At 45.7% G+C, this 27513-nt stretch overlaps 1 protein-coding gene across 1 annotated transcript; it reads right to left on the reverse strand.

Annotated features, from left to right (window-relative positions):
* Positions 1-2272: 2272 nt before the first annotated feature.
* On the reverse strand, positions 2273-20109 carry IRF6 (interferon regulatory factor 6). Its single transcript, XM_045983128.1, has 9 exons — positions 19916-20109; positions 15586-15669; positions 14842-15018; positions 10666-10870; positions 9503-9631; positions 6601-6744; positions 5142-5534; positions 4392-4510; positions 2273-3708 (listed from the first exon to the last, which is right to left on the reverse strand). The coding sequence occupies exons 3-9, from the start codon at positions 15013-15015 to the stop codon at positions 3484-3486; spliced, it is 1389 nt and encodes a 462-aa protein (XP_045839084.1). The 5' UTR covers positions 15016-15018; positions 15586-15669; positions 19916-20109; the 3' UTR covers positions 2273-3483.
* Between the last annotated feature and the right edge of the window lie 7404 nt (positions 20110-27513).

Raw genomic sequence — 27513 nt, forward strand, 5'->3', positions numbered from 1 at the left:
ACAGAACACACAGAAACCCCTTCACCGGCTCAAGTTCAAGAAATTCAGTTTTCTGGCTTCACATGAGAAATGAACAGAGAGGCAGAAGCTTTTCAATCAGGCCAGTAAGAAGGAAGTGTTTCACTGAAGGGTTAACACCGAAGCTGCCAGCCCTAGGGCAAGAATTTCTTGAGAATGCTCAGCTGAGAAAACGGCCCAAGTGGGCAGGACAGAGGCAAAGGGAACTGCGAGCTCCGACACTGGAGGCTTCACTCCTTGCTCTACCTTGATGGTGTCTTCAGAAGGTGAAAATAGACAAGTATGGAGTAAAGATGGGGCCAGCGTGGAAAGAGGATCAGCATGTGGGAGCTCCCGGTCTAACGCTGGTTTTTAGCTCAGAGGGAGTCAGAAACAGAGACTAGAAACCAATTTTAGGATTTTTTCCTTCCCCAGATTTATTTTATTTTCCCATGGTCCTTAGCAATAAATCTGTAAAATGAAAGGCTTATTTATTTAGTTCATTCATTTATTCTAACAACAAATACAGATGACCCTTGAACAACTCAGGCGGTAGGGGGTGCCCCACACAGCAGGAACTCTGAATATAACTTTTAACTCTCCCAGAACTTACTAATAGCCTACTATTGACCAGAAGCCTTTCCAATAATATAAACAGTCAACAGATATTTTTGTTACAGCAACATTATATACTGTATTCTTATAATAAAGTAATCTAGGGAAAAAGAAAACACTAAAAAATCATAATACATTTACAGTACTGTACTATATTTATTAAAAAAAACAATCTGGGTGTAAGTGGGCCTGTGCAGCTCACACCTGTGTTGTTCAGGGATCAGTTCTACTTGAGAAAATAGTATGCACCAGACACTGGCAACAGAGTCCAAGACAAATAGTCCCTACCTTCAGCAAGTTGCTAGTCAAATAGGACACAGATGCTAAGCAATTACAAGGGAATTGATTATTCTGAAAAAGGAAGTATAGGATTATATGGGAACATATAACCAGAGATCAAATTATATGGGGAAGGAACAAGCCCAGATCCAACATTTACCTTCCAAATTACCTACAGTGTTTTGTTGTTTAACTTTGAGCTAATCCAGTTTAGCGGGGTGGACAGAGAACAAAAAGAAGAGCTGGTGACAACATCTAATTCCCCTTCCACTCTTAAGCAAGGTGGAGGCAAGAAAGTACACCACACCAAGAGAATGTGTGGTGTAGCCACCAAAGCTAACAGTCTCCAAGAAAGAAAGGGCACCTGGTATCTATCTATCCATCAGGACCAGAGAAGGAGCAGTGAGGGAGATCAGTGAACAGCCCTGCACACAATCACCCAGTGCTTTGTTTTGTTTTTTAATGTATTTATTATTAGAGAGAGAGAGTGAGTGGGAGTGAGGGGGGAGAGGAAGAGGAGAAAGAGAATCTCAAGCAGACTCCCCACTGAGCGTGCAGCCTGATGTGGCGCTCAATCTCATGACCCTGAGTCCAGCACTTAACCAACTGAGCCACCAGGCACTTTTCTCCCAGCATTCTGAAAACAAAATATGGAAGAAACTGGGCTCTCTAGTTAAGACTACATAAAACTACTCATCCATTCCTCTGGCCTCTTTGTAAACTTTTCATTATAGTTACATACAAGTTTGATCCTTCAGAACACAATCTTCATCACCTTTTGCCAGCTCATGTTTTCTGGGCCTCCATCCAGATGGAGAGCCTGGCTATTAAAGTCTCACAGCATAAGGGAAAAGGACAACCCAGATCTAGCAGTTGCCCTCCCAAATTACCTATGGTGGGTTCTTTTTAACTTTGAGCTGTGCAGCTACAGAGTTAGCCAGACACCAAAACCAAATCCTCCATGTTACCCACTCAACCAAAATGACCAAAAAATACAAAGTTCCTGTACCTTGTATGTTTCCTGATCTCTAGAAGCCCAAATGCTGCTCACAGCTGAGCACCTGACATTTACCCAGATTTCTCTTGGTCATGCTTTAGTTTAACAGCAGATCCCACTATGTCCCTTAGAGATCCTAAAACCATAGCTTCAGCATTCTAAGTCAGTCCCACTGCCACCTGTAACCAAATTGAGCTTATGGCTTTTGAAGCTACCTGATTTTTCAGCTAGTTCAACCAGAGTAGCAAGTAGGGGATGGCCTGGATGGCCCAGTTTAAGGATAGTACACTAGACATGGGTTTTCTTGTAATGGCCTGGCACAGAGAGGCATCAGTATTCAAGAGCATTGGAGGCCTGCAACCAGAGATTAATATCTTGCTTTCCATTTAGGTCTTGGAGTTTAAATTATACTTTTTTTTTTTTTTTTTTAAAGGTTGGGGATAGGGCAAAAAAATGGAAGACGGGGCAAGAGTTAATAGATAAGACCAGTCTGTGGCAGCCATAGCCACAGTGTTCTACACCACTCTTCACCTGAATAGTTCACACCTAGCTACCTCCACAAGAAGGGGGACAAGTAGATTTGGGCCAGATGAGCCTTTGGCAAAAGAGCACTGCCCAGTCCTCCTTCACCCTGAATACCCCATTTTTTCAACTGCAAAAAGTCCAAATGATAGCAAAACTGTAAAAGTTTTCAAACAAGAAGGAACTGTCCCTTTTTCAGTCAGCAGTTTGTCCTAGATGCCCAGCTCACTCCCAGCTCTTCCTTAAAGAAGAAAGAACAAAAAGCTCTATCCTCTCTGAAAGATACCACTGAGTCATACACTCTCACCTACCACACTGAGTGTTATTGAGTGGTGGCAAGGTAAACACCTGATAACCAACTGTGCAGAATCCCTAGGCCTTCTGCTGACAGATTCCCTTGAGGAGCTCAGTTTATGAGCGTTTACTCCACAGGTGACTTTTCAGACTTTGGCACCTATTTCTATTTAGATATCAAGCTTGGTTCCTAAGCAACCAGCCAGCTCCCCTCCCTCTCACTTACTCCGTCAGGGAACCAGCTTCCTATACTAGCAGAACAGGTCAAACGGAGATCAATCTTGGACAAATCAGTGCTTGAGGGAACTTTAATGAAAGCAAGAAAAAATGTGGTGCAAGAACAATGCAGACGGGTTCTATTCCAGGCAGTTATGCCTTGTAGAAGTAGAATGAAGTCATCAGGTCAGAGTTTTAACTGGCATTATTTCAGCACTGTTCCAACCCCTTCATTTTACAGTAATGAATCTGAAGCCTAGAGGTTAAATGACTTGGTAGTTCAAGGTCACTGAAGCAGAGCTGCAGCTAGAATGCTGGTGTCCAAAGTCCCAGGCCAAATCTCCCTCTACGACATTACACTAACACTGGGAGGTTTCAAAAAGAAAGGGGAACTATGAAAGGTGATTTTTTTCCATAAATTAAATCAACTTTAAAAGCCAGGCATCCTGTAGAGAATCAGAGGCCACTAACATTGTTAGAAAGAAGAGGTTCAAAAGCTGGTTAAATCTGAATAATAAAAAATACCGCTATGTACAATATTGTAAAAAAGATGGCATTCATGATTACTGGGCTGGCAGGGCAGGGGGGAGTTGCATGCTGGGGGCGGGCTGCATGGGCTGCCAGCTTTCTTGGGTTTGGAGGATGCGGTACAGCTGCTTCAGTTGAGCAACGATGTTATCTTTGATGTCTGGAGTTGAGATCTGCAGGCGGACGCTGCCACTGTCAAAGGACCGTGTAAAATCACCAGAAAACATCTCGTAGATCATCCGAGCTACTACTGGAATGACCTGTTCAGGACACAGAACACACAGGTATCCACTGAAGAGAAGGTATTTTTAAACAGCAGAAGGGACTCAAAATGATAGAAAGGACCAGTGAGGCCCTGGGAAAGCCGCCACCCCTTATGATAGAGTGTATGCCTTATTCTCTCAAGACCATCTTGCTAAGGCTCACTCTAGAACTTGGTTCAAATGAAGGTAAAGAACCTATATGTTTCATTACATCACATGCCTAAATAAACAGCTGCTTATTTAGGAAGTCTCTTACCCACATTTCATCTGCTGACTATCTTTTTTTTTTTACAAATCCAGGGACCAAACCCAAGTGATCTTGCTGCCACTTACTAGAATAAGGTTACACTCTTAAAAGTAACTCAAAAGGTCTTTCTAAAATAGCTAGAAAGGACCATATCCTGTTAGGTTTCAGCAAGACTCTAATGTCAGCAAGAGAATGCAAGGTAAGGTCTTCACTAAACCAGTCATCCATTTTGAGGACCTGTGTGCTCCAGCTTGGTTCTACTTTGGTAGGACCTACTTGGTTCTTACAATAAACAAACCTTGAGCCTGCTATTCTATCTGATGGGATTAAAACATACAGAGGCTGATGGATCTTTGCTCAGCACAATCCTAGTCCTGGGGCTAAAGCACTGGTAAAAAGGCAAAGAGTTGTTGACATATCCTTATATCCTCACCTGAACCAAGATGAGTTTCCTTTCCAGGGGTTTCCCATCTGGCCATTCTTCCCCAAAGCATAAGTAGATCTCAAATGGTGGCTGCTTCTCTATCTGTCCTTTCTGGTGGGCAATGAGATCTGTAGAAGGTGGAAGAGCAAGCTTGGTGTACTTGGCCATTCCATATCCACTCAGTAAAACACCATCTTCTGGGCTGTCCAATTTAGTGGTCACTAGCCACATGTGGCTATTACATTTAAATTACTTAAAATTAAATAGTTCCTTAGTCATGAGTCACATTTATGTGCTCAGTTGCCCCATGTGGGCCATTGTGGACAACACAAATAAGAACACTTTTATCATTTCTGAAGGTTCTAAGGATATACTGAAATAGACCTGGAGTTCAAATTGTATTGGAAAATCCACATCTCAGTGTAAGAGTATGTTTGGCTGATTATGACGAAGTCAACTTCCAAAGTTAAGGTGGCAGTGGCAGCATGTGGCAGTAATAACAAGGCTCTCTCCCTCTTCTGCCACTAAAGGAGCCACAACCAAACTAAAATTAGCTTCCAAGTACATAGCTTTGGAGTGAAATGCCCTTCTTTGCTGCCCAGGTCACTTTCATTTCTCAGAGCTGAGGTTCTCTTCTACCTTTACTTCCTCCAGGAGTTTTTTAAGATACCTGAAGAGCCAGGAAGCGGGGCTGGCAAGGTGGAAAACCTACTTCTGGGGTGAAGCCCCCGACCACCAACCTTCTGAAGAAAGACTTACCACTAAGGAATGTTTCCAGGCAAAACAGTTTGACCTTCTTTTGTCTCTCAATCAGGTTGGGGGCAACGAGCGATGGGGCACATGGCCCAGACCAGTACACTTTGCACTGGCACAGCCTGATGGCATAAATGGCATGACCGCTGACCTCCAGGATCAGTCCTCTGTCCATGACGTCTAGCAGCTTACTGGTGAACAGCTTCTGCTTCTCATTGGTGATATGCTCTGGACCTGGGAACTTCACCTGCTCCAGACTGACGGGACCAAAGAGTTCCTCTTGGTCAGGCATGGGACCCAAGTCCCCATAGAAGAGCCGGCAGCCCTGGGGGTTGCTCACGGTCATGGTCTGCCCATATTCCTTCCCACGGTACTGAAACTTGATGTCCAAGTCAGTCACTGCAAGGTGAGAGAGTACAGTGAGAGTCCTGCTCTAATGCTCTGCCTGGGACTCATCCAAGTCTATCAAGCTCAAGCCACCTTTCGACCAGCATTCAGGAAGGTCACCACCACAGTTATCCTTCCTGCAACAAAGGAAGACATCAACCCTGTACTATTCAGTCAAAAGACTACCTTAAAAGCAGATGGTTCAAGGTCCATGTATACTATCTCTGTTTAATCATTACACCCTAAGGGCTAGAATTTCTCCAAGCAAACTTCTGGGTTCAGTCTCCTCATTTATACTGACCGAAGTGTGCACATCAGTGGACATGGAAGTAGCTAAAAACTAAGGTTATCTAGTTTGTGTCTCATTTTTGGCTCATTTTCAAAGAAATCAGAAGAATAAGAAAAAATACCAAGCTATCTTGTCTTTCTGAAAATTACACACATGAGCACACTCTGTGGATTTGTTCTAACAACTTACCATAAAAGGACACACAGCTCATGGCAAAGTACATTTTCACTCATCAAGCCTCCATTGAACCTTACAGGTCTTATCAAAGCTATTACCCTCTTGGACCAAATACTAGCCCTCACAATCCCACCCTCCACCCCATCCTCACTACCACCATACATACCATGAAAGGGAGATGGGGCAGTGACGCTGGTTCTTCATTGAGATCAATTTGTGTTCAATTCAGAAAGATTTTCTCCCTTCCAAAAGCCCTTCAAAATCCAAGAACCTTCTTGATCAAATCAATGGCCATTAATCTTCCTGTCCCTCAACTGGCCTCATGCCCAGATCCCCTAGACAAACTGATGAACCCAGGCTTTCGACTCACCTAACAGGTGAGTAACCCTGAGCTGCAACCAATCAAAGCATCCCCATGGGCAGGTAGATACGAACTAATGTTTCTTTACTTCTTCCCTGATGACTCATCAGCCAGTCAGGAACCAGACAGAGACTGCCTACAGGACAGGTGGCTATTCTATATATGGCAAAGAAATGGAGGCAGAAGGTGGGGCAGGAAAGGGACTATAATAGGAGCTGAAGACCCAGCTAGAAAGATCAAGTCTCACTTACTTGGGAGAGAGCTGATCCACAGCTCTGGAGAGCTATAGAAGGGCTGTATAGGTGCCTGGGGTACATCTATTTCCAGAGGCTCAGTTTTGGGCCACACTGCTTCAGGGCTGCAGTTGCCCACACTGGCTGGTGCCATGGGAGAACCTAGAACAGAAAGATGTGGGTGAGCAGGCAGGGGCACCACATTTGTACATCACCTGGCTCGAGGCTTTAAAACCTAACAAGGCTGACAGACAAGAGTCAAACACTGGACTATGACTCCATGTGGCAGCCCACCAATGATTTCCACAACTGACACAAGAAGAGATACAGTCCCTGCTTCTACTTCCTAATCCTACTAATTCTCCCACAAACTCATAGTTCTGAAAAGGTGCATTTGCTGAAGACAACCAAACATATGAGTATTCTCTGGGGTTAAATTAGAATGAGCATGAATGAAAGGTTCCCTGTTGCAGATTTTCACCCCAGCAATTACATAGAAGTTGGCTGTCTTCTAGGAGTATAACAAATAACATGGAGGACATGGGGACATGGAGAGGAGAAGGGAGTTGGAGGGGGAGATGAACCATGAGAGACTATGGACTCTGAAAAACAACCTGAGGGTTTTGAAGGGGCCGGGGGTGGGAGGTTGGGGGAGCCAGGTGGTGGGTATTATGGAGGGCACACATTTCATGGAAAACTGGGTGTGGTGCAAAAACAATGAATTCTGTTACGCTGAAAAGAAATTTAAAAAAATAAAATTAAAAAAAATAGAGGAAACAGGAAAAAAAAGAAGTTGGCTGTTTTCTAAAAATGAACTCTTCTATAAAATGAACTCAATTGAATTAGTTAATTAGCTTTGGGTATATAGAAATTCCATTAAAAACAAACAAATACTGGGGCGCCTGGGTGGCTTGGTCAGTTAAGTGTCTGCTTTCAGTTCAGGTCATGATCCCAGGGTCCTGGGATCAAGCCCTACATCGAGCTCCCTGCACCTTGGGGAGCCTGCTTCTCCCTCTCCCACTCCCCCTTCTTGTGTTCCCTCCTTCACTGTGTTTCTCCATCAAATAAATAAATAAATAAAATCTTTTCAAAATAAAAATAAAATAAATAAATACAAATACTTTTACATGCACAAAACATCTGGAAGGATATCCAAAAATCTAAAAAGATCAGTTTCTTCCAGGGAAACCAAACAGAGGGTCAGAGACAGAAAGGAAGGAAACCCTTTTGGTACCATTATGAATTTTAAAACATGTAAGACCAATATTTATTCAAAAGTATCCAATTATAGCTTTTAGGAAAGAAAATGAAATACCCATCCTATTTTCTTGCTATTCTCAAAGTTGGTTCACTCCAAAGTCTAGAGATTTCTCCTCCTAGCCTCACCTCTTAGGCATCTATTCTTCAACAATTCTTCTTCCTCTGCCCCAAGAGCTCTGAAATCATAGAAGTAATGTTTCTTTGACCGTTTGTGCAAAAGCCTGGTTAAATCAATGTACCCATTTTACTTTTTTGTTTTTATTTTTTATTTTTAAAGATTTATTTATTTGAGAAACAGCACATGCACAAACGAGGGGAGGGGCCAAAGGGAAAGAGAGAGAGTGAAACCTTAAGCAGACTCTCCCCTTGAGCAGGGAGCCCAACTTGGGGCTGAATCCCAAGACCCTGAGATCATGACCTGAGTTGAAATCAAGAGCGGGATGCCCAACCAACTGAGCCACCCAGGTGCCCAAACTTTTTAAACAGATGTCCCACATCTTCCCAAAAAAGATCCAAAGAAACCCCTAACATAAGGCCAACAACATTTGCTTTGGTAAAATATGAACAGAAATATAAAATCAGGGTCCTAGAGATAGGCTGCGCCCTTTTAAGGGGTGAAAATAACAGAATGAATCAGCCAAGGATTTGGGAACGGATCTCATATTTCCAGATATCCAACTCAAATCACTAAGTGGGAATGTAGCATATGACAATATTGACCTGAGAGAGCTCAATGATAATTTTCTCTACTCATCCCTTGGTTGTAAAGATATAAATAGCAGGTTAAGTGAAGGAGGACAGGTGGACAGAAAATAAGAGTCATTTCCTGATTCTTAAAGGTAAGGGAATCACCTAAAGTAGGGGACTCCAAAATCCCAAAGGAATCATTTTGATAAAATTTTCTAAGTGGCGGAAGTATCTCATTTGACCCATAGCAGCCAGATGGAACTAGAAATGGAGTGATGAGCTTCTCAACTCAACTAGTGCATGGCATTAGACTAGGAGCATTTCAGTAGACAGTTCAAGTGAAGATGCTGAGGAGCACTTCACCCTGTATCTGAGCATCCTCAGAATGTGCAATGGAAGAGTCAGTACCTGCTCTGTTACAGTGACATTCCAACCCCTCAACTCATTTTTCCTGGGAAGCTGAATTCAAAAAGAGCATAAAAGAAGCAAAAAGTCTCTTGCAGATAAGTTCTATCAAAGCCAAGTATTGTAGAAACCACAAGTTTCCCAGGACATAGCCTTAGCAGAGTAGACTCTGCTAAGAAAGTGACACAAAATTTATATCAAGGGAAATAATGGAAGACTTTGCCTATAATTCATCAAAATGATATCTACACTTGGCTTCAAGGAAATCAGTGAAATTTATAACAACTGATGTATTTTTATGTGGGACTGAGAATTAATTTGTTTAATTTCTCTGAATTATCTGTAAGATTCTGAAATGTTCTCTATGCCTGGAAGCTGCCCACTGGGATAACTGGGCCAGCAGAGTTCCCCTCTCTACGGCCCCTACTTGTTAGTAGACCAGCAGCTTGGCCACAGGGCCTCATCACTGCTCCCCGTGCAGTGAGGGCTGAGGAGTCAGTGGTTGTTAACTCAAAGTCTGTTCCACCCTCTTCATTCTTCTGTACCACCACCGACCATCCCCACTCACCATTGATGTTCAGGAAGGGGAAAGTGTCCTGGATGGGAACATGGTGCTGTGACTGATCAAGCTCATCTTCTTCATCTTCTTCATCTACATCATTATCCTTCTCATCCCAAGGAGCAGATCCAGTGGATCCTAACCAAGAAACAGACACATCAGCCCACGAGCGGCTGCTGGGGTTGCACACTGTCATCCTTATAGCTGATCTGCTGTATATGCTATGCTAGCTATTATTAGTACAGAGGCACCCAAGGCTCAACATGCACTCCCAATGCTGCCAAAAAGAGTGGGAACCAAAGGTATATTAACCTCTGGCTCTAACTCCTCCTACTGAGCTCTAATGTAAGCTCTCTTCTCCTCCCCTACCCAGGAGCTGCAGACCCTATCCCCTTTCTTAGATATCTCTTAATTCCCACCTTTAAACCTCTTGCTACACATTAGCTTCCCTTTTAAGGACTCAAGGACACCAACTTCTCCCCTTTGTAAGCTTAATGTGAGGACAGACCCTTCCCTCTTGGCAGGGCCTCACTAGATCCATTGGAGAACAAGTCTAAATCACCCGGCTCTCGGTACTTCCAAAGCACTGGGTAAACAGGAGGATCAGGTGGTATTCTCTTAGGAAAAGTATCCTACAAATTAAATAATCACTCATCCAACATTTGCAAAGGGAACTTAATAGCTTTAAAATGTCATGTCAATTGAGTCTTACAATAGTCTTTGAGGTAGGCAGGAAAGATGAGAGCCCAGATTTTACTACTGAAGAAACTGAGGCTCAAAGGTCAAATGACTAGATTCCATGTCCCATAAGAAGCAAAGTGATAACAGCCAGGTTCAGAACTCAAACCTCCTAAGTTTTAATTCCTCCATCTTCAAAACCACCTGACCTCTCCTCTCAGTGTTGAGTCCCAAGGGAAGCTCTTCCTACAGTAGGTCTCTATTCTCCCTCTACTTTCTCATTCTTTTAAACAGTCAGGCTAGTAACTATTCCCCTAAGTGAACAAGAAGATTTTGCTGACCTATCTTTTGTTCTCCAGGTCCTTCCTAGAGAAAGGCTTTCTTGCTTTGTAACTAAACTTTTTAAGTGATGTTCAAGTCAACTATCTCTTTAAAGAGTCCAGCCCAGAACCTGGCTTACTGTCCACCTGTCCTGCCAGCAGCTGGGGCCTCACCTGGGTTAATGATTGATCCCTGAGGCTGCGGGATGTCACACACTTGGTATATCTTCACCGGGTTCATGGGTACCTCCTTGGTGCCATCGTACATCAGGTTGAATTCCCTGCTCTTGTTGAGAGCACAGCGGAGCTGGGCCTTCCATTTAGCTGGGTCAGGGTCATCCACCCCTTCCTGGTACTTCCCTGTCTCCACAGCCCAGGCCTAAGGAACAGGAAACCACAGTGAATGCCTGCCGTTGCCCAGAAATACTGCCAAATGTGTTCACCCCCTCTCATACACACGAGCATGTACACCCGGGCCTGACTGCCCCGCCATCCCCAACCCCACTTACAGAGCCTGCAGCAGGAAGCCCCACCCTCTGGCCCTGGCCAGGCAGGGCCAGAGGGACATTAAGCCATATGCAAACACAATCTTTTGAAAGGAGGAGCCTTATCTCAACTGTTGGTGCCAGCACCACCTGTCAAGAGTGGCTACAATAAGGGTTAGAAATAAAGAAGAGCCTGGAAAAAATACAGTTCACCCTTGAACAATACAGGGGTCAGGAATACTGACCTTCTGCACCGTCAAAAATCCACATATTTAATTTTTGACTCCCCAAAACTGAACTATCTTACTGGTAACAGCTAATTAATACATATTTTTTATACTATAGACTACATTCTTATAATAAAGCTAGAGAAAAGGAAATGCTACTAAGAAAATCATAAGGAAGAGAAAATGTAATTTATAGTACTGTATTTATTGAAAGAAAATATGCACGTAAGTGGACATGTGCAGGGGTGTTTGGTTGGCTCAGTTAGAGAAGCACGCGGTTCTTGATCTCCAGGTCGTGAGTTCAGGCCCCATGTTGAGTATAGAGATTATTTAAGTAAGCAAGTAAATAAATAAATAAATAAATTTAAATAAATAAAGAAAGAAAGAAGTGGACCCATGCAGTTCCAACCCATGTTGTTCAAATGTCCGCTGTATACCCCAAAATGTTAATGGTAACTTTGGATAGCAGGATTTCAGGTCAATTTTTTTTTTGGCTTATTTGTTTTTGACATTAATTACTTTTAGAAGATGACAAAGGGAGACTCCATGTGATATGAAGAGTTTGGCCTTGCTGTTGCCTCCCCCTACATTCTTCAATCTGATGCATAAATAATTTTAGAAAACAAGTGCCTTTAGTAATAATAGCCTGTCGGAGGGCAAGGCAGCACAGTCTGGGAGACCAGCTGGAGGCGGAGGGCCTCATTGGACTGGTCCCACACCCCTTGCCCTTCCCTAGTTCCTCAAAGTCCCACTTCATTGGGAATACTTTGCTGCAAACACCAGGTATGAGCTAAAACCGCTTTGGCTCCTCCTCACTGGTTCTCCATTTCTGGGTCCAGAGCCATGTTTGTTTCCACTCATGGGCTAGCCACTCTCTCCCACTACTAACATACTCTCAGAGCACTATGCTTTCTTCAGGATGTTACCTTCTGATGCAGAAAAGGGGGATGTCATTAGCAGAAACCTCAAGACCAGGAAGCACACCCCAGCTTGTGGAAATGGACAGGGCTCATATCCAGTTCCAACTCATTGCCTCTGCTTCTGACCTCAAGCTGAAATGGAAATTTTCTGCCCCGTCCTTTGAGATCTCTGATCTCCCTCAGTCACTCCCTACCCCAGACCCTGACAATCATCAGGAAGTTTCTTCCAAAATGAATTTCAGTCCTCCTCTTCTGATCCAGACTCACTTCTCACCATGTCCTCAGACTTGAGCATCTGCAGTGTAGTTCTGCAGCACAGAATGTGGAGGTCTGAGAAATGGGTGCTGCCCCAGATGGCTGTGCAGGCCCCGTTCCATCCAGCTCCCTACAGGGGATATTGATGTCACTGGTCCGCAGTATCTGAGAAGCACGTCTCTAGTTGTGCCTGGTGGTACCTGACTGCTGGCTCACCACATCTTCCCTTCCATTTATTTGATCCCTGGTACCCACTCCTGCTCTGGCCCCGCCCAGCCCCCTTGGCTGAGACTTGGCTCAGGTCTAAATATTTCTGTGGCTCCTTAAATCCCTGCCCCTCGATGGAGAGCAGCCAGACTAAGCCAGAACCACAGCCCCAGCCTTCTGGCTCACAACACAGCCCTCCTCAGGGCCCACTCAGAGGGTGATGCAGCAACGGGGCTACCCACCCCATGGCAATTGTAGTGATTTATAAATAGGACATACTCAACCCATTCTGGGTCTTGCTTCTGACACTCAGGTCACTGGGCAGGTGCCTACTACGTCTCTTCCAGAAATGGAAGTAACCTCTGTATTTTAATTGGTAATTCACTAGTCCCTCCCTACACATTATTTCACTCAATTCTCATAACAATCCTGTGAGGCAGGCAAGACTGGTTTCATCCCCCATTTTACTGAAGGGGAAGCTAAAGCCCAAAGAGATTATGTGACGTGTTCAAGACCATACATGCAACTGATAGTAGGATCTGAAACCAGGCCTTCCAATTCCTGGTCAGAATGGGGTAGATGGTAATGGGGGAGCAGACAGGCTTGGGTTCAAATCCTGGCCACACCCCTCACCAGCTGTGTGATTTGGGCAAGTTATTTAGCCCCTCAGAGACTCAGCCTCTGCATCTACAACACTGGGTAATACCTCCCTTACACAGTTGCTGAGAATTAAATGAGACAATGGACAAGAGATACAGAGCAGGCACCCATTTAACGCTAGTGGCCCCTGCCTCCTTCCTGCTCCCACAAATCCTGCTCCCACAAATCCTGCCCAAGGCCTGTCAGAACTTGGGATCTGTGAAAGTGCCCTCACTCTTCTCCTGACTTCTAAGGCCCTCCCTTAGCATTCTGCAAACAGAGGTACAGACATAAGCAAAACAAGCTTCCTGCAGCCATGTTTTTCTCAAGCCCTGAGCATGCAGACCACTCTCACAAGTGGGGCTTTCAGGAACCAGCCTCTTCCCCCACGGTCAGCCACCCCCAGCCACCAACAGCAAATGCAGTTTCAGACCATGGCCACAGCCAGAGGCCAGCTGGACTGAGGCAGGCCCATTCCCTCCCAGTGCCAGCTTCAGTAATCGGGGCTGGTTTACAGATGTTTTTCCCTATCATTTTTTAAATTAAAAGCGCTCATTTACTTTCCTTCTAAGTGCTTTCAGGCCAATTTTCCCTCTGCCTCTCATACACCTGATATAACAGAGTTGAGTGGGAAACATCTCCAGGACGGTTCTCCTTTGAGGGGTGAGCCCACATCTTCTGATCCAATCTCATCAAGAACTGGGGCGTCAACCTTGAGAGGCCCAGGGTAGGGACTGGATTTCACTTCTGACTTCCAGCTTATAGAGGAAGAAAAAGCTAAACTCACTCCTCCGTGTCTTGGAGATGCAGGAACTAAAGCAACTCATGAGACGGAAGGCTGACCAGCACAGAGAAGTTGGTCTGAAGCAAAGGCACAGGGTCTGGAATTATAAACCACATTCCACCCCTTCCCGTGACCAGTTTCCCACCTATTTCTGCCTTAAGCCAAGCTTCGGCTTCACTGAATTTTGTAAAATGCCGTGTGATTCGATCTTGTTTTCAGTTAAGTAAAATAATGCTCACATCAGAGCTATTTTTTATTTAAGAAAATATACTTGTAGAAGAAAAACCTGTACTAAACCACCATTAATTTTTAAGCAGAGGTTATGGACGGGGCAAGGTATTTTCATATCAAAAGAACACCACGCAGAGGGCCCTCTACATCCATCCTACGGGCTACGTTAGGAGCCTGCCAACACTCAGTAGTTCTGCCCTGGTCTGGAGAGTCATTCCCAGGCCCAAGCACCTCTCTTCATAGCCAGAGCCCTGAGTTCATGAAGAGCAAGGGTTATTTGCAGGCCCTCAGGAGCTTTTGGAACAACCACACCAACACAATCACTTGCAGTTTTACCAACTGCACCCGGGATCTTTTGGGATATGAGTTGAGTACCTTCGGCTCACCCTCAAACATCACAGACGTGCCCCAGCAAGAGAAATTACTGTGCCTAAGTTTGGGCACCCTCTTCATAAACATTCTCTCTGATGCATCAGCATCTGGGATCTAGTGTACGCCTCACACCAAAATAGAAAACAGAACAAAACAACAACCAAAAAACCCAGAAAGCTCTGACAGAACTGGAAAGCATTTTAAGTCAGATGGCGGAAGAAGCCCTTTACCTTGAAAATGGTATTTTCCTCCTCTTGTTGGGGGCTATGCCGGGTGGCATGTTTCCAGGGAATCTGGAAGCGTTTGGAGTCCCTGTGTAGCCAGATGAGCCCAGGGTACAGGCCACTATCCACCTGGGCCACCAGCCAGGGCTTCAGCCGAACTCTGCGGGGGTGGAGGGCCATGATCTAGGGGTGGGGGGAGGGAGGGTAGAGAGTAGGGAGAGCAGGAGAATTAGGCCAGCCTCTGGGAACTTTTCCCAGCCACTGTTCCCGTTTGATAGAGCTACAGTTTCATTAGATTACAGCAAAGAAACTAAATATGGGAATAGACTGTGCCAGGTGGGGAAGAAAAGAAAAGAGTTTAAAAGGTTCTTTTGATTCTTATTCCAAAGCCATTTATACTTCATGTTCTAGCCAAATCAGACTTATCATGTAAGTAGATCACATTTCTCCTATTTAAATCCTGAAGCAGGAAAATAAAAAAAGATGATGTCATCCCTGCTGGAACACAGTCCTTCCTGAAGAACCAAGGGCTTTGGAAGAGAAGTGAAATTGCTCTTTTCAATCTCATCTCAGGAGACAGGAGAAAAAAAGTTATGGAAACCGCAAAGATAGGGGCAAGAATTTGAAGCACACCTTCTTTTTAGACAAGACAACTCAACAGGATCAGGAATATTTTAATAAGAAATGACAGCACGGTAGTGAGGGGCTAGGAGGCAAGGGGTGGGTCCTGGTTCCAAAGTCCTCACTTACAGAGATGAGCAAGCAGTGTATCCACGGGGATCCAAAGAGCTGGGTCTCAAGTCAGCTCTCCTTCCTCTGGGCTGGCCAAAGACTCTGTAATCAAAAAAAAAGGGTCCCAAGTTGGTTATGCACAGGACAACCCAGTGGCTAAGAGAAGACTTGGTAACGTGGGAGACAAAGGCTCTGAGGACCCTTCTACACCTGAATCTGGAAAAGTCCAGGAGCCCAAGAATAATCAAGTGCTACGGCTCTTCACCCTAGACTGCTAAAAACAACCATAAGACAAGCTGGCCTCTTCCACCTGGGTCTGTTTATCACCCCACAGAGGCTACAGTGAACTCATTGGTTGCAGGAGGCGGCCTGGGTAAAGTCTGCAATTGATCCTCATAAAAACACACCAGCTGGGCAGATAACATTCGGCACCAGCCCGCACTCACAGCAGGAAACAAAGGCCTGCCCACGCTGGGTGTCTTTAGGAAAAACTGGTCCCTAGAGAATTATTTGCCAGGGATGTTGTGTTTAGGTATTTGTGTGTGTGTGTGTGTTCTCCTTTTACTTTGTTTTTACTTAAGGTGAGGTCTGCAAAATCGCCTTCCCTCAGCAAATAGATGTCCATCAGCTACTGTGTCCAGCACTATGTCGGTTAGAAAGCACATGGCTTTCGTCAGACTCCCTGAAGAAATCCACACTGGAACTGCTCAAGCCCCACAACGGCCTGAGGAAAGGAAGATAAATAAGTCACCTTCACACCCAGGAAGGTCCCCACCTGGATCACAGTTCAGAAGCCAAACCAGTTGAGTCAGCTGAAGGCTCCCACTCACAAGAGCTTAGCTGAGGGGGTGGCCCCCAACACCACTTCCTTCCCCAGCCAGACTCCCAACAAGCAGGGAAAACCCAAACCCAACTCAAGCTGGCTTCTGGCACTTTAAGAGCAAGGCAGGACCTGCTCTCACCTGAGCCTTCTGACCCAGTTAACAAGTCCTGCAACTGAAACCTTCCCCCTGGGAGCACAGCTTGGAGTGGGCAGGTCAGGTTGGCGTGCAGTATTCAACTGTCCCCCGACCCCATGTTCTTGGCCTTGTTCAGGTTGTTTTGTAGGGCAGCAAGTCAAGCCATCAAACCAGGGGGAAAACATTTACCTTATAAGGAGGAGAGAATGCATATTCTCCCAAGGACAAGTAAGGACCTTCTCCTCCTCAGTCCCAGCCTAGTGGAAAGGGGATGGAGCAAGGGAAGAACGAATGGGGAAATGGACAGCACACTGGTCAGTCTCGTGAGGGACATTTGAGAATTTCTTTTGCCGTACCCATAAGTCCTGTGTCTACGCTTGTCAGACATGTGAAATCAGTTCTAGACGGACCATGGACTTTGAAGAAAAGCGTTTATCCTAGTTGATCAACAACTCATCAAGAGAAAATTAAAGCAACCAAGTTAACGCAGGCACCTGCACATAGTGATAGGGAAGAAGTAATGTCATAGAGACTGATCGTTAAGATCCAGAGTCTTGGGTTCTCAGCCTTCTCTCAAGATGGCACTGCACATGAACAACCCCACCCCAGCCCGCCTGCCTTCATGCCCCACCTGCATCGCGGCTAACCCTCTCTGCCTCAGTCAAAAAAGAGTCAGCCAACATCTCCCCCACCTGCCACCCAGTACCTAGGGCTCTAAAAACTGGCAGAGAGGGAAAAGTTGGAAGCAACCAAAATAACAGAGGAAAATGGCTAATTACATATTCACAGGCTGCACTATTAAGCAACCATTAACAATGGGGTGTCTGAAGAATTTTTATTGGATCTGGGGAAATGTTTACAACATGAAGTTAAGGGAGAAAATACAGCACACAATATTGACTATATAGTATTCTCTCCATCCTGTAACATAACATGCACTTGCATACATATGCATGTACACACAGATGATTTAAAGAAAGGAAAAGAAAGGGCACCTTTCTGCCTTCAGTGGGTTAAAGCTTCTGTCTTCAGCTCAGGTCATAATCTCAGGGTTCTCAGATCGAGCCCCACATTGGGTTCTCTGCTCAGCAGGGACCCTGGTCCCCCCACCCCACCACTGCCTCCCTCTCTGCCTATTTTTGATCTCTGTCAAATAAATAAATAAATAAAATCTTTTTTAAAAAAAGTAAAAGAAATACACTAATGTAACAAGACACCCAAAATGGTTACCTCGTGATAGGATTATGGGTGAATTTTATACATATCTATATACTTTTGAGTATGATTCACATTTTCCTACAATGACATGTTTCAATTTATAATAAAATGAAAAGAAAATCGAGGCACCTGGGTGGCTCAGTCAGTTAAGCGTCTGCCTTCAGCTCAGGTCTTGATGCCAGGGTCCTCAGGTGGAGCCCCACATAGGGCTCTCTACTCACTGGGAAACTGCTTCTCCCTCTACCTGCTGCTCCCCCTGCTTGTGCTCCCTCTCTCTCTCTCTCAGTCAAATAAACAAATAAATCCTTTTTTAAAAGTGCAAAAAACCTACACATAGTATTTCTTTTAACCACAGGAAGCTAAGACCTTTCTTGGCCATTGGAAATTATAAAAGATGATGCCCTTCATCTTTTCATCTTCATAGCTGCTGAGACTATGATACCAACAGCCCTTCATACCTACATAGGCTTTACAGTTTTTTACATGCACTTTCATTTAACATGTGTGATTTCATCCTCATGATCTGGAAGTAGTACTATTATTATCCCTATTTTATAGCTGGGTTAACTGAGACACAGAAAATTGCTTCATCTGGGGCTTGGGCCCAATTCTCCTGAGTCAGAGTACACCATAGTACTGAATCCTACCACAGTACCCTGCCTTCCAAGTCCTTCCTTCTGCACACTAAGAAAGTAAACCAAAATATTGACAAGATCCCAGCAGCATGAAGGGCCAAGGAAGTGGTTAGGGAGGAGACTCCATGACACCCACCCCTAAACACACCTAAATCAGAGTTCTCGTTCAAAACACTCACATCACCCAAATCTCAATGCCCACAGAACCTTTGCCTAGCTGGACTCAGCTCTGGTATCTCTAGCTGCCATCACAGTGAAATTCAAAGCCTGTGTCTCCAACAGGTACTTACCCAGCCAAAGAACAAAGATGCTAACCTGTCCACTCCCCTCACACTGGGCACTAAGCAGGGATCTTTCAACCTCTCCAAGGCATAACCATCCTCTCTCACACACCCATTCCAAGGAGCAGATCCTCTAAAAACACCCCCCACCCCCACTAGCTGCAGCCCCTGCCCAGACTAGTTTCCAGGGGCACCACTACCCTAAAGCCGAGCTTCGAGACTGGGCCAGTGGTTTGGCTTAGAGTAGAACACACTTGCCAGGTAGTTCCTTCAAGGAACTGAAGGCCATCTTCCAAGTTCCTCAACCTTCCCTCCATTTAGTTTAGCTCTGCTTAGGGGTAAATTTCTGTGCCTCTCGCCATAATTCCTATGCCCTTCTTCCCTGCTGGATTGCAGTTGGGGGCCCGTGAAAGGGAGCTACAGGGTATTGGGAGCTGCTGTCATGCATTATGCACACATCTAACCCTAAACTACTCTCCTGGGTCAGCACCAGCCTTCACTAACTCCTACTGGAGCACCTTCTCCCTCTCCCTTCCCTGGATTCCACTTTTGATATCCACTAGGAAAGCAGGGTTGGGACAGAGATGACCCTTTTACTACAAAGCAGGCTCCATGTAAAGAGTGGCACCCTGGGCCTCCTTTCCACTCAGGGCTGGGAGACTTTCTCCATTTTTCCACAGCCACCCTCCATCCCCTTCAGGCGAAGAGGGCCTCACCCCCAGAGCGACCACACCCAGCGCCACCCTCCCCAACACCAAGCTTGGCTGCTTGGAAATCCATGGGTGTCTCCCAGGCCCCACGTAGGGGCCTGACTGCCAAACAAATTCAAGGAGAAAAAACAAACTGGCTAAAATCCTGGCCGCCCCATCCCCATTTCCCCAAACATCTACCAGGACCAAGGGCCCGCAGGCCTAGGAAATCCCCTCTTTGGGACTGGGCCAGCGGCCCAGCGAGCTGGTAAGACCGGAGGGGCGGAGGCGCCGTAGCTCTATCCTGTGGTGGGTGGGTAGAGGCCGAGATAGGCACACTCCGGTAGGGCAGGGAGGGAAAGAGAGTAGAGAGAAGTGTGGGGTCGGGAGGGGCCCCGCGTGCTCCGCGTGCTAAAGCAGGGCGACAGGCACCTAGCCCCAGAAGGTCTCCCCAAACAGATGTTCTCAAGCAAGGTTCCTAACCGCACAAACTCTGGGGCGGGTGTGTCCCCAAACCCCACCCCCACCCCCTTCCAAAGCTAGTGTTCAGAACTTAGCGTTCTCACCTTTTCTCAGTCCGGCGACAAGAAGCCCCTCCGAACCACGTCCCCAGTTAAGATCTCCCGTCGCCACCGCTCTCCTTGATCGGTCCGGCAAGCACACCGGGCTCTGCGCAGGTAGAGTCCTGGAGCTCCGCTCCGCGTCCCGCACCGCCCCTTACCTGCCCGACCCAGGTGCGCCGAACTCACGTCAGCGCCTCGCCCTGGGACGCCACCGCCCCTCCGCCGACCGGCCACGCCTCCCAGGTATGACCACGCCCTCTCGCGTTCGGGATTGGCGGGTTGAGAGAAATAGGATCCTCTGTGTTCCTGGGCTGTCCAGCGCCGCCCAGCCCCTTCCCCGCCTCACTCTCCCGCTTCTAACCCCGGCTGAGAAAATTCCCAGACTCGCGTCTCGATCTTATGCCTCGGGGCTGGTGGTCTTGGAAACTGGGAGGTCACATCTGAAGGGGAGAGAGTGCCTCCCCTTTCCTCTTGTCCCATAGTTACCCCGCCGTATGGAGACAGTTAACCACAAAAAAAGGGTTTAGAGATTCTGGGCTGGCCCTACTCCCTTTGGGCCTGTGTAAGCGAGTGGGATATGGAAAAGAGACTCAGGACACTTAGTCCCTTGGAGAGAGAAGTCTTGTGGCTTCCAGAGCAGGAATTCTGCCTTTATTCTGCCCCTTACCCAAGTGACTGTAAATTAGTCGGCTTCTTGGTTTCACTTTTCTCGTCTATTCAAGAAGAATAATATTTGCTGCCTTTTCCAGTCACTATCCGGTAATGACTAAAAGCATGGCCTCTGGAGCTAATATTGGGATTCAAACCCCAACTCCATCAGTTACTAAGACTTGGGAACGTTTTCTAAGCTCTCTGGTACCCACCTCAAAGGGGTGTTGTGGGGGCTCAATAGGTTGCTTCATAAAAAGCATTTGGAGCAGCACTTTGGCACTTATTGAGTGAGACTTAAATACTTGAAGTTTTTGTATATGGATCAAAAGTATATAGACAATGCCTCACAGACAGAATGAGGTGATGTCTCCTGTTATTACCTGACATTCAAGACCTATATGTCCCCTAACAGGTGTTTGATGGGAGTCCCCTCTCCTTTCCCACTCCAGTGAATCCCAGTCCTTACAGAGTACATGCTTACAGTGAGCTCTGTACCAGTACAGGAGACCCTGAAGCACCAAGCTGGCACAGGTAGGAAGGGGCATAAGCGGGGTACTTAGGTTTTGGAGTTTAAAGCAATAAGTGAGAGAAGAGGAAGGAGTAGTGTTATGGTTGAATTGTGTCCCCCCCTAAATTCTGATGTCCCCCCAATACCTCCGACTGTGACCTTAGTTGGACATAGAGTCTTGACAGAGGTGATCCCGTTAAAATGAGGTCATTAGGGTGGGCCCTAATCAACTAGGACTGGTGTCCTTATTTTTTTTAAAAAGGGAAAGTTGGACATAGAGGCTGACAGACACAGAGGGAAGATGAGGTGAAGAGACACAGGGAGAAGATGACCATCTACAAACCACGGAGAGAGGCCTGGAACAGACCCTTCCCTCAGAGCCTTCAGAAGGATCCACCCTTACTGACACCTTGATTTTGGACTTCCAGCCTGCAGAACTGTGAGACAGGACATTTCTGTTGCTTAAGCTAGCTGGGGCACCTGGGTGGCTCAGTCGGTTAAACGTCTGCCTTCAGCTCAGGTCATGATCTCCAGGTCCTGGGATCGAATCCTGAGTCGGGCTCCCTGCTCAGCGGAGAGTCTGCTTCTCTCTCTCCTTCTGCCCTTCCCTACCACTCATTCTCTCTTTCTCTCAAATAAATAAATAAAATATTTTTAAAAAAATCTACCCAGACTGCGGTACTTAGTTCCGTTAGCCCAAGCAGGCTAATACAAGTATGTTGGAGAACTCCAGATCAGTAATCACGTGAACTTGATTCCCAGTGCCAGTTCAGCTTAGGGACCTATCGAGCAAAGGTCTGGGAAGATCTCAAGTCTCCAAGCCTGACGTAGCCAACTTCTGGCTCAGCCACTGCTGGTGGCCACTCTTGCCTTCTTGAGGGGAAGGACTATTTCATCAATACAGCCTGCTCTTTACTGCTCACTGGGCAAGCAGCTTCTCCCATTTGGCTCAGGGTTTGGCTCTTGAGACCAAGCAAACAGTCCACTGCAGGTGTGTGTGAGGGGTGGGGGCAAGACCACCAGGAGAGCATCATTTTAAGGGGAGCCAAAAGCCCGTCATACAAGCATGAGCCCACACACAGGCATTCACTGTGCGCTGGCAGAAATCCCCATAACTAAGGTGATTTCTTAAAGATTTTCTTTAGAAGACATACTTGAGAATCAGAAAATTCAAGCTGGGAGGGCCCTTCTAATCCTCTAGTCTGAGGGTAAAACTGGCTTAGACATGTTTGTTTGACCCATACAGTATTTTAAACACCAGGAGATTTCACATAAACATCCAGATTTTCAGCATCTCTCCAAGAGTCAGATGCTCTGGACAGCCTGGCTCAGTAGTTCCATCTGACACGAGCTGCTCATTTAAATGGAATCCGCATGTTAAAGTCAGGACAACCGCACCCTGTAGGATTCACTCATTTACTTTAACTATCTGACCCTGGAGGCATATGAGTTTGCAATGCCTAAGTCCAAATTCCCCCTTTTCAATGATGAGAAAACTGAGGTCTAAGAAGGTCCAGTGATTTGCTCCAGGTCACGTAGCAAATTAGGCACAAAGCCAAGACTAGAACCCAAACCCTTCCACTTGGACCCTGTTCGGCATCCCAGCCAGAGTCTATTCTGACTGATGCTGCACTGGTTGTTAATTTTTTTTTTTTAATAACCCGTGTATCTAGGCACTGTTGATACTATGGTGAAGAAAACAAAGTCCCAACTCTGGGGTCACTCTACTGAAGAATCAATGAAAGGGAATAAAGCAGGAGGAACTAAAGGTAGAGATCAGGAAGAACTTCCAGACTCTTTAAATGATGAGATCTGGCAATAGCCACCCTGAAGTCTTCTTTGGCTTGAGAGATACCTCATCTGCTTGGTCTGGGGAATAAGAACATCTTGTGAGCCCCTCCAAAGGCTCAGGAGGAATCAGTTCTATGTTCTCCAAAGGGCACTCTTAAGATCCAGAGATTGTCAATGGGGCTTGGGCCTGTGATATTCCCACTGTTTTGCCTTCCATCCCCATTCACGTAAGGCATTGCTGACTCACTTGTGAGTCTGAGTTTCAGGCAGTGAGATGTATGTTTCAACACAGGGGCATTGATTTATAGCTACAAGGAATCTGGAAATTCCTCCCTCCTGCTCACAGGCAGCCCTTACTTTGTGAGGATGGGTCTCTCTTAACACCCAGAGGCTTTCATCTCTACAGTATCAATCATATAGCAATAAAGTCATGTGACCCAAATCCCACTTGTCTTGGCAGAGCAGAGGGTGTGGCACCTGCCACTGCTCCCAGTGGTTTAGTACAGTGGGGGAACTTAGTGTCCCTGGTGTCAGTAATTGCACTAGACTGGGCTACTCTTTGGTGGGGCCATAGAAGAGGCTGAACAATCCAATTCTGTGCTCTCTCAGAGGAGCTCAGACCCCATCCAGCCTTCTAGAAGGCATTTTGGAGCCCATCATGACGCCCTAAATCCTACCCTGATTTATGTCTAGCTCCATCCAAGTGTTTCAAGGTCCTGGGGCTACAGGTGAGCCTAACACATTGCCTAAACTGCAGCCTGAATTGTTGTCCTTCCTCCATCCCCTTACTCCCTATAGAGGCACCCCAGAGTGTGATCCAGATTTGAGGTTCATTGAGATTTCTACAATGGAAGCTGCAGCAGAAATAAATTTATAAATGAATCTCTCTTTCCAGCGCAGGCAATGAAACTGACTTCAGTTTGAGATTTTGGGTGGATTCCTCACTGAAGTGTTCAGAATTATTAATTTCTCTTTTTTTCCTAAATTTTATTTATTTATTTGACAGAGAGAGAGATCACAAGTAGGCAAAGAGGCAGGCAGAGAGAGAGGGGAAAGCAGGCTCCCTGCTGAGCAGAGAGCTCTATACGGGCTCAGGGTCCCAGGACCCTGAGACCATGACCTGAGCCGAAGGCAGAGGCTTAACGCACTGAGCCACCCAGGCGCCCCAGAATTATTAGTTTCTGACTCTCTTTTTATCCTTGAACTGAGCCAAGCACTGGTAAGCATTCTCAAAGAAGTAGCTTACTTTATTCCAAACTTGGATCTGTAGGGAGGACGAGTAGGGGGAAAAACAAGGCTCAGTAAATCTCTTAGAAGTAAGCTGTCTCCAAATCCCAGAGTCCACTTCCACCTGCCCTGGAGAAAGCAGCTTCCATTGGCCCTGCAGACAAAAGACCCAAATAAGAAACCACCATGAATGTGAAGATTCACAGTCCTGATTTTAAATATGCAGCCCTGTCAGGACAGAGCAGTGTCTGATTTTGACTCCACAGTCAGCACCCAACAACGTGTCCTGTGATTATATGCTGCTGTCAAATGAGATTGTGGATATGAAAGCTTTCTGAAATTGGCCAAGTGTGGATGGGAGGGGTCGTCTCTGCACTTATCTGCTCTTTGTTTTCTCATGTAAATCATTCTCTGGCTTCAGTCAAGTCCTTTAGCACAGCAAGGCACAGGCCAGACAAGAACTCTTGTGAGCTGGGAGCTGCTAGCACAGGTCAGGCTCAGGGTAAGCGACGTGAGCACTGGACATGTGTTGACTTCAGAAAAATGAGTTATCTGGGGATACAGAATCTTATGGAGGACAGCGTGGTTAAGACATTGGACTTCTGTCCAATAGGACTGATTGACCAAATGTGTTTATCTCTTTCCCCTCCTCCAACCATTCTAGAACAAGCACAAGGTTAAGAGAGGACGAAAAGCAGGGCAGCAGCGGGCGGGGGTGGGGGGGTGAGGGGGGCGGTGGATAGGGGGCGGGGATAAGAAGGGATGAAAGATTGCAACAGAAATATTAGGAGATGAAATATCATTTCAACAAAAATAAGTGGGGACAGCTGATGTTTTGGTTATAAAGCTTTCAGTACTCTTTGATTTTTAAAGCAGATAAACATAATATTTAAGAAAGATATTATTATCATGTACTTTCAAAGACAAAAGGAAAAAGCACTGGGGAGCCAGGAGACCTGAGCATCAGACCTTTCTTTGGCATTTGGTGACTGCCAAGCTTGCAGGCTTGTCGCTGCTGCTCTCTGAGCCTGAAACCCTCATTGGAAGGAGCCAAACGAATTCTGCAATCACCATCTAGTTCTAACAATTCCTAGTTCAGGGATTAAATTCTAGAGGTAGCACTGATGGCCTCAGAAAACCAACCTGTGCTTTCGAATTCATCAAAACTTGTCTCCAATTTCCCTTCTCTTGATTTCTAGTTATGTTAACTAGCTGGACTTCAGCTTACTCCTGTCCTGCATGAGGATACTGACAGTTTCAGCAGGATTGGCAAGAAGATCAAATTAAATAACTAAAACAGTAATAGGCTTATGCAAATGTTATTTTTCTCCACCATCTTTAAGCAAGGATCTGGTGCAGTTCTGGGTACCAGGCATTTGCTTAATGGAAACCTGGAGAATTCAGAAATGAGCTACTATGTATTCATTCTTGGGGTCAGGAGGTAATGAAGCACTTTATTTCCGTTGATTGGATTAGGGGCCAGGTCCCAGTGTGGATCTCAGAACCTAGTGAATAATTCCTTTGAGGAGATGTCACTAGGGAAAGGGCAGACCAGGGAGGATAGTATATATCAGAGGTTCTTTGACCAAGCAGACACCCCAACTCGCATCCCCCCCCCACACTGTGGGACTTTCTCTTAACACAGTCCACATACCCAGCCTCAACCTAGATAAGCCTCCTATTCATTAACCAGTGGTTCTTCAGGAAAGGTAAAGATGACATGCAGAGGGAGTTCCACATTCTTGAGGGGCTCTGGACTGGCACACTCATTTCCACACTACCAGCCCCCTTCTACACTAATTTCTCCGCATCACCTAACACTTTAGTTGTATAGTATTCAAAAAGGCCATTTGATCAGGTCCCTGCCCCCTAGAAACCTGCAGCCTGAGCCCCACCTCAATTCCTACAGTCTGAACCCCCATTTGTCTGAGCTAAGCCGAGGCCTAAAAGGTGACTGCACGCCATGGAGGGTTAGCCCAGCCAAGGAAGGAAGGGAAGATGTACCTACAAATGTAAGAGTTCAGTGTTGACCTCATATAACTCCTGGCCAGGAGAATCCCAGAGTCAAGAGCAAACAAGGTTTAGGTCTTTCCTAAGACAGACTCAGATCAGAGGCCTGAGCCCATCCCATGTGAAAAACACAAGCATCACTCCCCCATTCATCAATCAGTAAATATTTATTGAACACCTACTATATGCCAGACAAATTCTCCACCCTCATGAAACTTACCGCCCCCTATTGTCTTCTTCTATTGGTACTGAAACCCTATGTTTAAACTTTCACTTATGTGTCCTTCTGCTATTGTGACTACCTCCTCTCTGCTAAGTTCCAGCCTCATTCTAATCTATCCTACAGCCCTCTGTGAGCTCTAATCCCTTCATTCTCCTACTCAAAACATTCTGTGATGTCCCAAGGTTTCTTGAATCAAGAAACTGTATTCATTCATCTAGTAGATATTTATTGTGTATCTACTATGTGCCAGGCTCTGTTCTAGGTTCTGGAGGATACAGCAGTAAGAAAGACAGGAAAGAACTTCTGCTTTCAGAGTGCTTATATTTTAGTGGGGGAGACAGACAATAACCAAGATAAATAAGCAAAACAAGTGAAGCAAGTTAGTTGGTGATAAGTTCCAAGAAGAACAATAAGTCAACAGAGATTAAACAGGGGAGGGGGCAGGGGAGAAGTAAAATTTTACACAGACTAACCAGGGAGAAGATGACATTTGAGTAGAGATTTAAGAGAGTAATGGATGGAGCCCTGTAGATAGCAGAGGGAAGATTATTCCAGAAGGAGGGACTGGCAAGTGCAAAGGCCCTGAGGTGAGCACATGCTTGCCCATTAAAGGATGGACAGGGAGGTCAGAACGGAGTTCAGTGACTGAAAAGTACAAGGAGCAAGGGGAGAGTGTTGGGATATGAGGACTGAGAGATAATGACTTTGGCTTTTACTCTGAGGGAGATAGGAAGCCACTAGGAGCTTTAGGGTGTAAGAGCAACACGGGGTTACTCATTTTGCAGCATCACTCTGCTGCTGTGTTTAAGATAGAAAGAAGTGAGGAAAAAACCAAGTAGGGAGACTAGTTGGAAGGCCCCTCTCTCACCCAAGCCTGCTTTTTCCAACCACGTATCTTACCTTATAGCCCTAATAGACTTTTTCCAGAACATATGCTGTTGTTGCTGGCCTCCCATTCTTGATGAAGTTGCTTCCACTTGGAATATTAATAATAATACAATGAGAATAATAGCTGCTACTTCCTAAGCTTCCATAACTCCAGTCAAATGTGTGTTTTTTAAAGTATTATCTAATTTCACTCATATCATTATTTCATTTAATGTTGATATTTTGTCCTATGTATTAGGAAAGCTGAGGCTTTTTATAAAATGTCAACAATTGGAAGGTCCCTGGGCCCAACCACAAGATATA

This window comes from Meles meles, chromosome 17 (genome assembly GCF_922984935.1).
Source record: "Meles meles chromosome 17, mMelMel3.1 paternal haplotype, whole genome shotgun sequence".
NCBI lineage: Eukaryota > Metazoa > Chordata > Mammalia > Carnivora > Mustelidae > Meles > Meles meles.